The following is a 15,396-nucleotide window of genomic DNA, read 5'->3' on the forward strand; positions in this document are numbered from 1 at the left end:
TCCCTACAATCAGTCCTCAGCATCTGTTGGATCTTTGTTTTTTTCTTTCCCCATTTCTCCTTGTTCCTCCCCAGCACCTTCTGCAGCCAAACTGCTGTTGATTAGATTGAAGCGACCACAAACCTAGTCAGGTTCAGGCCACATATCAAATCCAGCGTTCCACTTTTTCTCTCTGTCTTATTGTCATCTGGTATTTTATGTCAATATTGAGATTCTGCCACAGAGCGAGATTGAAACGTTAACTGTCAGAGAATGTTAATGATGCCATTCTCCATGTCTGCCCCTCTCTGCCCCCCCACAAGCCAAGGCGGCGCCTGCCTCTATCTCAAACCACAGTGAGGGAAGAGAATGAAAATCAAATCAAATTGCAGGTTATTCACTATGAAATTAAATTGGAAAACAGTCACATTGTTTCCAGCCATATTGTTTATTAGTGAATGCCCTCTGTGTGCTTCTGTACCGTCATATTCCCCATACCAATGTGGTAAAATGGAATTGTTGAGATAAAAGAGAGCAACTGTTGTATCTCATTCAATAGTAATGCAGGCAGTCACAAATAGATGAATGACTTTGACTGGCTAATGTTTGTGCAGTTGTAGTACAGAAGATTCTAATAGTATGCCCTAATGACTGAATAATTGCTTTTACTATTATTATTTTATTTGATCCATTGAGGAAATAGAACCATTTTAATTACATTTGTTTTTCCAGAGACAACCGGCATCATAACAAACATCAAGATTGCACATAAACCACAAATATGAGATTTAATCACAAAGTAAGTTCAAATAGCGCCAAACTTAGCTTGCCTGATGCTCACAAATAATTTGATTTTGCTTTTAGATGAGGTTAGTGCAAGTGCGTTACAACAGGTTTTGCAACCTGTATGACCCATATGGTCATTTGTCGGTTCCCTCTTGTGTGACCCATAGGAGCATCTCCTGAAAAAGTGTTCCTACAGTATGTTGGCAGGCGGAACTGCAAGAACTTCTCCAACATTAGCACTAGCAAGCTTTGTGGACTGTCATTGTCATGGAAACATCTATAAACATAATGGCAAGCACAGCAGAACTCCATGGTTATGGAAACGCTCATAAACATGCCATTACGACTATGAAACATTCATGGTTTCATTATGTTTGTCACACAAAATCCTTGGTTAGGTTTAGGAACAAACACAGGAACAGATCATCGATTGCCTGGGGAAACAGTCCTGTGTTTTATGTAGCCAATCACACCACCCTACCTCTTGATGTGAACTTTGTGGCTGTATACACTACCCCATCTAACGTCTTCCTTGGCTCATGTGATAATTACTACAGTTACTAGAGGATGTCAAACTATAATATCTAACTGTTGGTTATAATAACCTGTGGGCACAAATGACATATAAAATCAATTTAACTGAAGGACAGTCTCATGGGTGAACAACTAAATGCTGGCTAAATACAAGAGGCTAGTACTAAAATAATTAAAATAAATCATAGCTCTTACTACAAGTACATATTAATGGACAACAATCCAGATAAATAATAAGTCATATAAGTCATTCAGCACAAAATCCTAACATTTGCTGGTTCTAGTGTTCTTATTGTGACTATGTGCTGCTTGTCTCGGGTTTGTATCATTGTAAACTGGATATCCAACAATACCAGATGGATCAGGCTGTGAAAATGTGCTTGAGGCTCCATACACAGCACTTCATCAGAAGTGCTATTCAGAACAACTTTGGAAATCCCCCTCCACAGACATCTCTCCATTTCTGTACCTTTCAGAAACCAATAATCCTTCATTTGCATGCAGTTTATGAAGTGATTGGCCATCTGTGTGGAGATGAGAAAATAAGCAGGGTTTGAACTTCTCTCTTAAACTCTATTTTTGTCATTCTCTATATAACTATTTCTGTAAATTTTTAAATTAACAATTGAATGCAGCACTGTGAATGCCTTTCGGAAGTAAGGAACTGTGACATGTTTTCCATTTTTAAATGTAACCCTCCACCCTCTATTTTGTGACAACCAGCTTTTCCAGCTTGCCTTCAGACAAAGTTAGAAAACAAGTAATGTGAACTAGCCTTTCTGCATGGAGTTGCTTTGTATTGCATGCTAACATTAGTATGCCTAGATGCTCACATTGACAATGCTAACATGCTAATGGTTAGAAATTAATGATTATCATGTTAACCATTTTAGTTTAGTATGATAATAGCAAATTAGCACCAAGTACAGCTAAAGCCGATAATAATGTCTTTGGTTTTATAAGTATTTGACCATAAACCGGTTTATTAGACAAATTAAAATTTAAAAAAATAATGATGCTAGATGAAAAGTCAGAATTTCACCAAAGAGATCATCTTTTTGGAGACAGAAATATGTGTACAAAATTTCAAGGCAATCACTGATGTTAAGACAGTTCATTAAACTAATGAAATGAAAAAAACTAGAATGTCAAACTCATTGTACTGCTAGAAGAAAATTCAGGAAATCACTGGAGTCATCAGGAGTCAGCCTATGCATATCATAAATATCTTTCAATAGTTGTTCATCCTGGACCAGGTGAGTGATGCACAAAACATCTCACATTTCCATTTGATGGAATGATGCAGCCATAAAAAACATAGTCTAGGGTATTGAGTATTTTTTTCAGTAAAAACATTGTATAGCTTCAAACAGAAGCCTGAAGAAGGTAATACACAATACACATTATGCAGTATATACTGACAGACAATGTGGAATAACCTCAGAGTTATGAGCCACCGAATATCAAAAGGCAAACACTGACTGAAAATTAGAATCATTCTTAGATGTAGCCCATGTCCCATATACTCTATGCAGATGGGATTAATAAAATAAAAAAAAATATAAACCAAAAATTTAAAATCTTATTAACTTCAAAACCTAAATGAAAAGTCAAGTTCCAAGTGCTGAGTAAGAGCCACCTCTTTGCCTCATATAATTTTTCTTCATTAACCGAAATGATGCTGACCACAAAGCTGATAAAAAATATTCTGGAAGCAGCTTCTTCTGTTCTGTCCCCAGAATATCAACAGCCTGCAGTGAGAAACCCATTTCAATTTTGACTTAAGACGACATTTCCTATTTCCCCCTTAAGTTATTAAAGTGGCACCAGGAGGAGGTATCTGAAGGTCAAGATGAAAACCCAAGAGAGAGAGACTGAAAGACAGAGTGAGGGAAGACATGACAGAAGGAGAGGCAGAGGGATAACGGCAGAGACTGTGACAGTGAGGATAAGAAATGAAAGAAAATGAGAGATAATACAGAGATGAAGAGCGAAAAAAATAGAAATGGAGGCTGAAAGTGAAAGGACTTCTCCGCTCGCTCCCTACCACTCATCCATGTCCACGTCCCTTTTAATAGATTTCTAGCACGGCCTCGTCCTCCTCCTCCAGCAGGTCTGTACGGGCTCAGAAGATTAAAATGATAACCAACAGTAATGAGGTCCTACAGGACTGCGGTTGCATGACTAATCGAAGGGCAAAATGTACAGGAAGGCTCAGGAGCGTAACTTCAAAGGGCAACATAATGGTCGGTAATATAGAGATTAAGCAGGAAGGTTAAATCATGATGATGCAGCAGAACCAGCTCACAACAGCAAAGGGTGTGTTCATATATATCTTCTGAATTGTCATTTCACACAGGCTTTCAACAGCAGTGCATTCATAACGGTGTCATACTGTATGCTACAGAGCCATCAGATCAGTGAAGCGATTTCACATCTCTGGCTTCTATCAGCTGCTTTCATCTCCTCTATGAAAAACACAGCCATGCTAAGCTATTAGGTTTGCTAATTAACATTAACCTTGAACCATTAGTATGTATATTATATTCATACCTTCGGGTACTTTGGAGCACTGCAACTGAACAACATACTGTATTTTAAAATACACACTTTTACAAATAATTTTAATTGAAGTAAATTCTTCCAATGTATGATTTTGTCTTTAAATACTATTATTGTGAAAGTGATTTTTGAAATAGGATACTAAAACTTCATAATAATACAAAGGACACAGCTTGATTCAAGTATAGTAGTGTACAATTTAAAGGTACTTGTACATAGAGATGGGTTCTGATAGTGTATTGTCTTTTGGATCCAGTTCCAAGCTGTTTAAATACCTGGGTTCAGAAAGCTTCATGTTCAAACAAATCCCTTATTAAACTGTCATTCAAGCTTTGTTTAGTTTGTAGTCTTTGGCCACTAACACTACAGACACTGACAAAGAAAAAAGACTTACTCAGCAGCACTGCTATTATATATTTATACTCTGTACAGTATTACATGCTATCAATAAATCTGAAAGAAAAACACTGTTTTAAACAAACACAGCAGCTTAACTGCTCTGAAGTCAGCAACTGTAAAATGCCATTTTTGTGCAAATATACTTATGACAAATGTAGAATAACACATCCTTTTAAAATATTTACCTAGCATCAAGCATGTTATTACAGTAAAAACTGTTCTTATCACTGATAACATGAAAAGCACGAGCGCCTCAGCCTACTGCCGGTGTTGCACTGTATTCTGTGACCGCCAGATTCTGGGAACTGTAGCAGCGCAACAGCCAGTTCACCTTCAGTAATACTAACCAAATATTGTATGCATAATATCAGAAATATATTTGGTATTCACAGAATGATGAGTAAAATCAATATTATTTTTGCTCAGTTGTTTTAACTTGAGTTTCCAGAGCTTCTGAGTGAGGGCAGGGTTAATGAATGTCACAGAGCAGTGTCAAAATAAACATCACTTCAGCTTAGCAAAATGTCAGCGGTTTAGGTTGGACAGTTAATTACCTCCACCAAGGTTATGTTTTTACCTGTTTGCTGGTTTTCTCACATTATGACTCAAAAAGTAATGAATGGATTTGGATGAATTTTTTTGGAGAGGTAGAGTATGGCCTATGGAACAATCCATTGGATTTTGGTGGTGATCTGGATCATAATCCAAATCCAGGCATTTTTTAAAGCATTCTGTACCATTGTGAGATAGGGCCAATTGCAATATTTTTGCTTCTAACTCCATACACAGTCCCTAGAATGCTTGGACAATAATTGCACAGTAACATCCACATAAAGTCTGTCTCTAAGTGTCAGCCTTGTGATAGACTGGTGACCTGTCCAGGCTGTACCCCACCTCTTGCCCAATGTCAGCTGAGATCAGCTCCAGCCCATTGCAACCCTAAGTGGTATAGATAATGAATGGATGGATAGATGGTCCACCCCTGTGCTGTATTATGTTTTAATGTGGCAGTTATGAAAAAAAAAATCATTTTGTTTCACCCCTCCAGCATGGTGTACTTCACTGGCAACAATGCTACAAGCATTCCGTGACAAGGTACCATTTACAGCCTTCATCCTGCCAGCAGTGTGCCTGCTTGCAAGCGTAGCCATGCGCTTGATGTACTAAAACACAGTTGTAAACATAAAAACATTGTGTTTTGTGAACCTTCATACAAGGTGACATGCTGAGCAAGACGAGGTAAAGTTTTGATAGCAGACTGACGGAGGTAATGGACTCCTGAGAAACCATTTTTTGCATGCTGTTATTTTTGAAGGTTGTTTTGATTTTAGAATAAGCATGTAATCATGTCCTTGGAATACAATCCAGTACAGCTCCTTTGCATTTATTCTTCCATTTATGCTCCCCTCCTTCCTTGCTGCATCCTTCCTCCCAGCTGGGTGCAAACTGACAAAGCCCCCAGCTTAGCATTTGTAAAGCAGCTAAAGCAACCCTACCTTCTTGACGTAGCCCTGGATGAGCTCAGGGGTGGGCACCTGCTCAGCAGACAGACACTCTTCCAGCTGCAGTTTGTACGGTGGGCAGACCGGCTGGCTCCTTTCCGCCCTGTAGGCACCAAAGTGGGGGAGGGAGGACAATGAGTTTTAGCCTTTTAGGCAGCCTGCCTGCTGGACAAACACTCACTATACATGAGGGAACCCCATGCATTAGCACACATGGAAACACACATCCACAAAGTCTAAAATGATAAAATTACAGTCATAAAACACCCACAAACAGGGTGCTATTCAGAGACCCAGGCATCAAATCAATAATACAAAAATAACCCCTATCAGCTAATTACACTGCATCAGGAAGCTTTGTTAGTGTTATTGTTACCCTGTGGGAGGCAGGAGATAAATACAGTAGTGCACCAACATCCACATGGATGAAAGAAAACACATGGAGAGCACAGAAAGCAGGAAATTCAATGCAAAACATGTTTTCCTCCCCTCTTAGCCCTCCCCACTGAGGCCGATTCTGTATTTTGAGCAGGGAAAATCTATTTATATGGTGCTGTATTTTCCTATTCTGTCCTGTGGAGGAAATCCCAGAGCTAGCCCTGAGGAGACTAAGACCGTGTTCAGACTGTGTTTCAAAGGTGAGAAAGACCACAGCTCTCTCCATTCATTTCTATGGGGGATTGTGTTCACTGCAGCCAGTGCCAGCACCACAGGGGGCTCCGGCAAAATGACGCAACCCTCTGCAGTGAAAAGTTGGATCTAGTTCAACGACTCAGTCCTCTAATGACTCAGTCATTAGAGGACATTGTTGGCCACCAAAGGACTGGAACCGCAGCGATTCAGTCATTAGGGGACATTGTTGGCCATCGAAGGACTGTAACACCACCCAGGGGAGATAAATACCTCCCGCTCACCACCAGTCAGACAAAACTGATGAAGCCTCTTGGATGAAGGGTGAAATGTCTTCTACCTAAAACTACATCCAGACGATTTCTTCTACATTTTTTCAGCATACTATGACCTGGATCTAGTTCAACTTTCACAGCGCTGGAAAGTGACACCATCCGGAGCTGCGTCCTGTATCAGGGACGATTGAGACGTGGATGCCCACGGGAAGAAGACTCTTTTGTTAAACTTGTTAGCATGAGCATTCACTGCTATTCACTGTCAAAACTGTGCCACAGTTAACACTGTAACGACACAGCATGTATTTTCATTAGTACTGCGTGTTTTTTTTAAATCTATCTATCAATGATGACACAGTGGTGGTAGAATTAGTGCTAAGGTAGAGGTTGATGAGCCTCCTTTTCCCTCCTGTCAAAAATATACCTGAATTTTACTATGCATCTTATGTTGCTAACTATTAAATGTTGCTAACCTTGATCCTCATAGCCAGGCCTGCTAGAATACCACACTGGTGTATAGAGAAGTGTTCAGTTAGCAAACCATTGTATTACCACTTTGAACCCAATCCTAAATCTTTATGACTGTTTTTCACAGCACTTCACATCACAGGTAATGCTCCTGACTCAGGGCACTCCCTTGTCAGCACACTTCTTCTCTACTGTCACCGACACAGTCGCTTTGTGTACAGTGTATTGCAGTTGCAGCACGCAGCGCTGCACAAGCTGGGCCGATTGACTCTTCAGACTTCATATGCTCTGTGAAACATTGCTTTCACTACTTCTTTGCAGCATCATAACACTAAAAAACTCGATGGTAGAAACCTGATGGCACTGTCAAAAAGATGCATGTATCCTCCACTGGATGTGACATAAATGACAACCAACCAGCCTGGCTCTGCTCCAGGCACATGTTCAGGGAGCAAAAGAGAAAAGGAGAGACACACAGACAGCCAATACAGTTTGTATTGTTTAGTGAAGAGCAAACCATTTGTTTCTTTTTTTACTTCTGAATTATTATGCTTGTACAACAAGTTTTACCAGCACTTTACTGAGAAATCTGCAAGTTCCCTCATGTGCTGCAAATTAAGGGGTAGTTTCAAAGGATGATATGAAAAGCATTTCTTTTATAATGATATAAATTCGTCTTGCAAAGAAAATGAAGGTCCAGTTCATCATTCAGAATCTATCATTAAAATAAGAACAATTTAGTCCTTCTGAGAGATTTTTCTTTAAATTAACAGCTGGTGCTTGAGCATTGCAATTTGATTTCATTTTGTAGTATCAAGCATACTGCAGAGAGGTGTCACCTCTTTTCAAATGGTCATTAACTCTTTTTGGAATGAAAGAAAGAGGGAGACAGGAGATTGAGAACAACAGTTCAAACAGTACACTGTGTCCTGGAGGGAGGCCTTGGGTTAAAAATAGCTCCTGTATCACCTGCGGTCCAACTTCTCTGTGTGAAACGGTGACTTTTCATGTAGCATGCAGCACCAGCTGTCAACCTCTGAGGCCTCCTATGGTTAGACGGGTGTCAAATGCCTGCCCGCCCACCGGCCTGAGCTCCCTCCTGGGTGAGTACACCTGCTAAACTCCCTCCCTTCTTGTCTGCCTGCAGATGGGTCTCATCCTTTGTTTCGCTGTAGAATAACTTGCACTGGACTAATCGCTCCCCTGAGAACTGAACGTTCACATGGTAACTAATTGCATATTACACGTTAGTGGCTTGCTTTGGGATTAGCTTCAGCAACTCAGCGGCTACATCATTTGTAAATGTGTGGTTTCTGATTTCACTGTGTTCACTGAGATTGTGTTGTTTTTCAGTGGACACCAAAAAAAAAGTCCAGAAGCAGTTTAGTCTTTGTATAATCATATAATCTTCTGAGAACTTGAGGACTTTATTCTTGTCCCAGCTCAGTTTAAAGTGGACACTTTCTGTCTTCCTTATCAACTGGGCAGCATTGTAAGTGCTCAGTTGTTTGGTGTTTCTGTGGAGGTTTCTATATCAGGCCCTCTTTTATTTGTCTGCCAAGCCACAGTCATTATCTCTGCCAGTACTAGCACTTGGTACTTGAGACTCAAATCACCCTTGTGCTGCAAACAAAAGCAAAACATTCTCAGATTCTGGCCTGTTTTCCTCTGTGGGAGTACATCATCTGGGAACCATGAATGTAAGCTCAACATTTGCGCCAGTCCATCTAAGTATGTGTTCTATTTCAATAAATAAATTAAAACTTTGACCTGCTGGTGGTTCTAGAGGAAAAGCAAGGAAATCATTAGTGTTGTTGTCAAGACCACCTAAACCGAGACCAAGTCAAGACCAAGACCAGAGTGTACTGTGTGGCTGCCCCCAGATAGTCGAATAGTTGAGTCATTAGTCGAGAGACCTGCCAGTCGATTGAGACTCTTGTAGTTAAGACTTTGTTTTTATGTTTTTATATTTTATTTCTGTCAGCTAGTGTGCATAACAACAGAAAGTAGCCCCCTGTAAGTTTGTCATCTTCTTCTCCTCATTTTGGTGTACCAAGCAGCAAGTTGCTCAATACTCCCCCCCTCGAGACCGATCTTGAGTACTACAACACTAGGAATCACCACATTAATGTTCTAGGCATTGCGAATACTTGTGGGAGTTTTACAGTTATTCATTCAATAGTTGTCAAAATGTTCCACTAAAACATGAATGTTAATCTTGTGGTGGCAACAGAACAATAATCGGTAGATCACCAACATCAAGATTCATCCTCTGGAAACCCTGTTTGTACAGAAGTAGACTGGTTGGCAGACTGTTGTTAAAATCATAACTGCATCACTTTGTTTTTAGGTTTTTATATTTTATTTCTGTCAGGGGTGGCTGTGCTCATGAGGTAGGGCAGTTGTCTCCTGACCAACAAGTTGGTGGTTCGACTCCCGGTCTCCCCGCATGCCTAAGTGTCCCTGAGCAAGACACTGAACCCCGAATTGCTCCCGGTGGCTTGACTAGCGCCGGTGCATGGCAGCCTGTCGTCATCGGTGTGTGAATGGGTGAATGGTGTATGATCTTCTGTAAAGCGCTTTGGCCAGTGCAACACACTGTGAGGAAGCGCTATATAAAATACAGTCCATTTACCATCACTTCTTGTGGACATGACCATACGTATGTCATTGGAAAGATGTAGTTGAAATAAGATGTCATATAAGGTCATAGATTGTTTAAAACAACCATTTCCACAAAGTAACAAAGGATGAATTCAGTATAATCTTTTAAATTGTTACTTTAATGCCACCTGTTTGAGGAAATTGCTTGATGGGAGTTGAACTGCACTTAGTGTATACTATGAAAGATTTTTTTTTTTTAATCATGCTACAGAAAGAATGTCAAGTCTGAATAGAACCATTTTCACAGCACAGTCAGTGAATATTGATGGAAATGTGAATTCACTCCTGCTACTTCTGCATCAGAAACAAAGTCATGTCAGACCTCTTACCCTCCTCCATCTCTCACTGCTCATCTATTGCTATGACGACACAGTCAGGGAGCGTCTGAACCTCTGTTTAGCACTCTGCCACTGTGGAGCTCTAATAACATAGCACACCTCTTCTAATGTCACATTTTCACACATTTGTGAATCATTTCTCCGGAGTAACCCTCCTCTACTGGATTTTAGTCTGTACCTTGTATTTTCCTCTTTCTCTCTCTGTCCCGTTCTTTCTCTGCCAGACCCCATGGAAGCTCCTTGCAATTACCCAGTAATGATGAATATATCCCATTAGACATTGTCTGCTGCACTGTAACCCTATTCCATCCCAGCCAAATTGAACACTGGCAAAATTGACAGTTGACATTTTAAATCTTCAAATGGTCCATTCCATTCTATCTACACTGCAGTGTTTTTCCTCTTCCTTCCTGCAGCAGCTTTTAAGAAGGGCTGGTCATCACCTGTGACAAATTACTGTTTGAGGTCTCTAAAGTTATAACCCACTTAACCGGGTATGCCACTCAGTTGACAGGGTCTTAACATTTACAGATGACATAGTCCTGTATGTACACAACCTCTGCATAGCTCCTGACTGTGCATGGATGCTGCAGCATCACTCCCTCTATGTAAAGTGCCTTTTTGGCGGAGCCTGTCACACTGAGGCTAATTCTGTAGAGACTTGAGTGGGGTTGTGTCCACAGACATGCAGTGTATGCCAAACAAAGACTTCTACAGCTGCTGTCTTTTGTTTTGTTTTTTGCACAGTTGCAAAAAGATGTTTGCTTTGGAGTGATTGTAGGAATGGCTGCTAGCTGCCATGCTTTCAGTCCTGTGCATTGTAACTCTAGCCCCTGCCCTCGTGTTATCTTCTTTTGATTCCTGGGTCTGACAGCAAAAAGGAACAGAAGAGGACATGCTCAGCTTTTTGGTTTTTCTTCCCTCATTTTCCTGTGGTAAAGATTTGGATTCCCCTGTGGGCTGGTGCCGATGTGAGCGGCTGTTTCCACGGTGACAGATGCTAGAGATAAAGCCCAGGCCCTACTTTTGGCTGATGCCATACCAAAAAATGGGAGACTCCTCTGCCCTTTTCACTCAGTATCCCTCTCTTTCCTGTTTTTTTGTCCCTTACAGTCAGCTTCTCTAGTCCTCTTTCTGTCCAGATTCCCTTTCTTCCCTCTCAGTGTCTTTGGAGCCATACAAGCATGTTCCCCTTTTTAGTTTAACTTTTTTATTTAAAAAAAGAGTGATGCGGTTTATTCAGCTGTGGCCTTTTCAAATAAAATCAATATTCCTGTTGTTCGGTTTTGCAGCAGCAAAGAGCTAAGGAGTGTTTAGACGGCATGTATGAATGTCTGTGCATGCCAAAAGTGAATGTGAGGTGTTCTATACAACAGCATGGGAGGTGATTACCAAGAGACACAATCTGCAGGAAGAGAGGGCAGATAAGGTGCCGTGTGTTTGCACCATATCAACTTCTAAAATGTGGCTGGCCACCTTGTTTTGACCTCACATGAATTCCAGTTGCCTGTATTATATGCATTTATAACAGAGCTGCAAAGTCAGGAGTTATTTTGGGTGTTCGGGGGTTATACAGGTAAAAAGCCAAATTAATTTTCTGCATAGACAGTGGTAAATAAGTGTTAGTTCTGAAGCATGGATGGGCATGTAACTCTCCTGGCTGAGTCATCAGCATAAAAGATGAATGAAAAGATGAAAAAGGTACAAACCTGTGTAATTTATGCTAAGGAGTGTTTTAGTTAAAAGTATCTCATCACCAGGTTTACAATTGTGTTGTGTCACTAAACATGAGCTGGAACTAAACAGACAAATTTATTCATTGAAAAACAAGTTGAATGCCATTTTACATGGAACACAGCAAAGAAATGCTGGGATGTATTAAAGTTACTGGTGCTGGATTAACTCTGGAATGTTGTCATATCCTGTATCTACCTTACTGAACATATTTGCATAAAGACATCTGATGAAAACATGCATGGTTTCAGACGTTCACTCACAACTAGCTCATTATTTTAATGGAAAAGTCTGGCCTCATTAAAAAATAGATGGCTTTGACTGACAACTGAGATTGTTGCCAGTTTATTTTACTGCTGCTACTTATTCTGAACAGGGTGGGGTTTTTTTACTATTAACTTTATTATGCATATTTACTTTTAATTGAAGGTTTTGGATATTTTTACTAATTTGACTATCTTGTGACTCGTATTTTATTTTAGACTACACTGTGAGCAACTGTATCTTAACAGTTTCCCTGTGGGATAAAGTATTCTGATTCTGATTAATTGCTCTTTTGTTATGTTTTTGTTTATTGCTTATTTTTGCGTGTATTACAGTTTTCTTCTTCTGCTTTGAACCCTTACATTTTTCTCTTATGACTTAGGATCGACAAAGTTTTGTCATATTTTATGTTATCTGAGATTCATCAAAACCTCCTCCCTTCTGAATCACATCTCTTGACCTCTTTTCCTGAAAATACTAACAACAACAACAGCAACTCCTTTCCACAGCATCACACTAGTTTGTGTTGCTTTTCTTACATGATCTCTTTGTGGTTGCAGCAGAAGTGTCAGGGCACAGCGGCTCTGATTATTACACCTCTTATTCTTAGTTTCTTGTAGAACTGCACAGTCTTTTTTTTTTCTGCACTTACTGTACTGTTGCTGTGGTTGAGAGTCTTAGCTAAGTGACTGAAATGTCAGTGTTGACTAGTTGCAATGGTGGCATCTTTATGCTCTGGAGAGGCAACAAAAACAATGTATGTAACAAAAACACTCTAAAGAGAAAGAGAAAGTTTCAAGTACTGGATCTTTAACCTCTTCAGAAAGGAGCAAGACACTCTCGCGAAGCCGAAACACCCCCCCACCCCCCCGCAGTGTTTTGATGAACATGTCTGGGTGTTCCCTGGGCTTCAGAGCCAGACAGAACAGTCACTGGGGTTTCAGCTGCTGGACTCAGCCAGTTCTGGGTGTTCCCTGGGCTTCAGAGCCAGACAGAACAGTCACTGGGGTTTCAGCTGCTGGACTCCGCCTGTCTATATGTCATTCCTGCCAGGAAAATCTCGTCCTCCTTCTTCTTTCTCTTTCTTTTTGATTGTCATGTTTTTACTTGAACCAACTTTACAGTACGTGGTCCTGAATAAGTTGATCCGGTTTCACGACCCATGGGGCCAACAAACACTTTTAAACCTGGCCATGAATTTTCCCAAAAGCCAAAGCAATCTTCCTCCTATGAGTCCAGAGAAAGAGATTTTTTTTTTTGGATGAATTCTGAAAGCTCCACTCTCCACTGTTCATCACCCTCCATGTCCTTCAACCACCTGCCCCAGTCGAAGCCCCCCACCAGATTTCATGACAAGAGGGGCATGGGCACAGCAGTGAAGGGCAGATATAGGGGGCAGCGGTGACTTTGGGCCACGCAGTCAGGTTTGGCTGGAGCACTGAAAAGGCTGGCTGGAGATAGAGGACTGAGATTATTGCTGACTCACGTCCAAATGCAGCTACCCACATGACAGCTTGCTGAGCCACAAACAGATGCTTTGATGCTCTGGTGCAGATCCTGAAGCCACACTGGAAGGTTAAATGACTAATAGGATATGAACCTTGAACCTCCTTCGTTTTTGTAAGTGATTGTCATGGTGGAAATATTTCTGCTAACAAGTATCCCACAAATAAAACTGTAATTTCTTAAACAAAATACTTGGACATTCACTATATAAATCCCAGTGTAACTTACCAGCCAGCACCGTTTCTGTACCTCTCAACACATGAAGATAAAAAGAAAATGGCTATGTCTTTTGTTATAATAAAGGTCTTATTCCCAGGAGTGTAACCAAGATATCTTTGTTAGGTAAAAAATGGTTCCTTCAGTAAGGGCCATTCCCCATTTACTGTCACAGCCTTTTGCCCCACTTTTACTTGTTTGGAAAAAAAAGTAAATTTACTTTTTTTAAATTAAATAAGCATGTAAAACTGCAGTAGACAGTGTACAGTGGGAAACTTTAAAATGCTTGGGTGCAATGGAGCCTAAAAATGAGGGTGAAAATCAATTTAAAATGATCCATTTAAATTTAAACCCTTAAAAAAACGTTTTTCAGTAAAACTCAGAAATGCCAAGTTGATCATGGGCTTCTTTTTCCTTGGGCAGGCAGTGTAACAAAAATACTTCACTAATAATACTTTATATAAATACCTTCATACATTTGTACACATGAAATCAAACCAAACTAATGCTGTTGTTGCTAACCTTTTTAATCTGTCATAGAAACTGTATGAGGAGTTTCATTTAGTTTCTACTGAGTGCAAACTTTTGTTCTGAGCTTTTACTTCTTTATACATACTGTATTCTCCTATACAATCCAATCACATATCAAATCAGTCTCATCTCACTCTTACCCATCATTCAGTTGGACCAGTATGGCCCGGTAGAGCTGGTGCTGTGGGCTTTTGGAATCTGGACCACAGGGGTGGATGAATGGGTGAACAGCTGCCAGAACAAAGCCCTCCTGGTAAAAGTCCTGCAGCTGTCCTGGTAGTTCCCGCACCGATGAGAGCCGCAGGGTGGACGTCCCACCTGAGAGACACCAACAGGGGTATGTTGAGTCCTGATGAAGGTTTACAGTGTCATCTTTCTAGTCAAGCAGAACTGTTAATTTGAATTTCTCTTTAGTTGTATTTCCTGTCTGTCAGCCATGCTGGAGGTCATAATGCTTATGTCCATAATGCAGTTATTCTTCTGTTTGTTTTAAACAAATCACTACTGAGTCTCCAAGATAATATTTTTTGTTATAATAATTATATCTTCTCATGGCTAAATACACCAAATTTGTGTTTAGAAGAACAAAGCTGAACTAGTAACACTGAGAAATTCAGCCTCACAGCATTTTCACTTGGACATTTCCAGACCTTGTTATTTGCCCTCAGACTTTCCCACTCTTTGCCAGTCACCTGATCTTGCACACCTGACCCTCATTTCCTTGTTGGCTCATACTTGTCTCTTGTTCCCTGATTTGAACCCAGCACATATAAGGTCCTGAAAACAGTTCAGCACAGATTTAGTCTTAACAGTCTTCAGTCAAGTTAGTCAAGAAAGCAACAAGCAACAAGAAATATTTGAGGCATAAAGTTTCAGATGATTCTAAATTGACAAAAAAATAAAACCGCAGGAGCAACATTTTCCACTGCACTTCTTAGTATATGTTCCATTTGTCATATTATGCAAATGATGTACATTTTACAGCAGTTAGCGTCTTTTAATTTCTTC

At 40.3% G+C, this 15,396-nt stretch overlaps 1 protein-coding gene across 3 annotated transcripts in view; it reads right to left on the bottom strand.

Annotated features, from left to right (window-relative positions):
- rftn1b (raftlin, lipid raft linker 1b) overlaps positions 1–15,396 on the bottom strand; it is a 95,825-nt gene that overhangs the window by 40,152 nt on the left and 40,277 nt on the right. For 2 of the 3 annotated variants that reach the window (XM_020609741.1, XM_020609740.1), the window contains exons 3-4: positions 14,529–14,706; positions 5,757–5,865 (exon numbers count right to left, since the gene is read on the bottom strand). In XM_020609741.1, the coding sequence (XP_020465397.1) occupies positions 5,757–5,865; positions 14,529–14,706 (287 nt within the window). Of the gene's footprint in view, positions 1–5,756; positions 5,866–14,528; positions 14,707–15,080; positions 15,166–15,396 lie in introns of all 3 variants that reach the window. The other variant, XM_020609743.1, reaches the window with a different exon arrangement.

Source organism: Monopterus albus, unplaced genomic scaffold (genome assembly GCF_001952655.1).
Source record: "Monopterus albus unplaced genomic scaffold, M_albus_1.0 scaffold101.1, whole genome shotgun sequence".
NCBI lineage: Eukaryota > Metazoa > Chordata > Actinopteri > Synbranchiformes > Synbranchidae > Monopterus > Monopterus albus.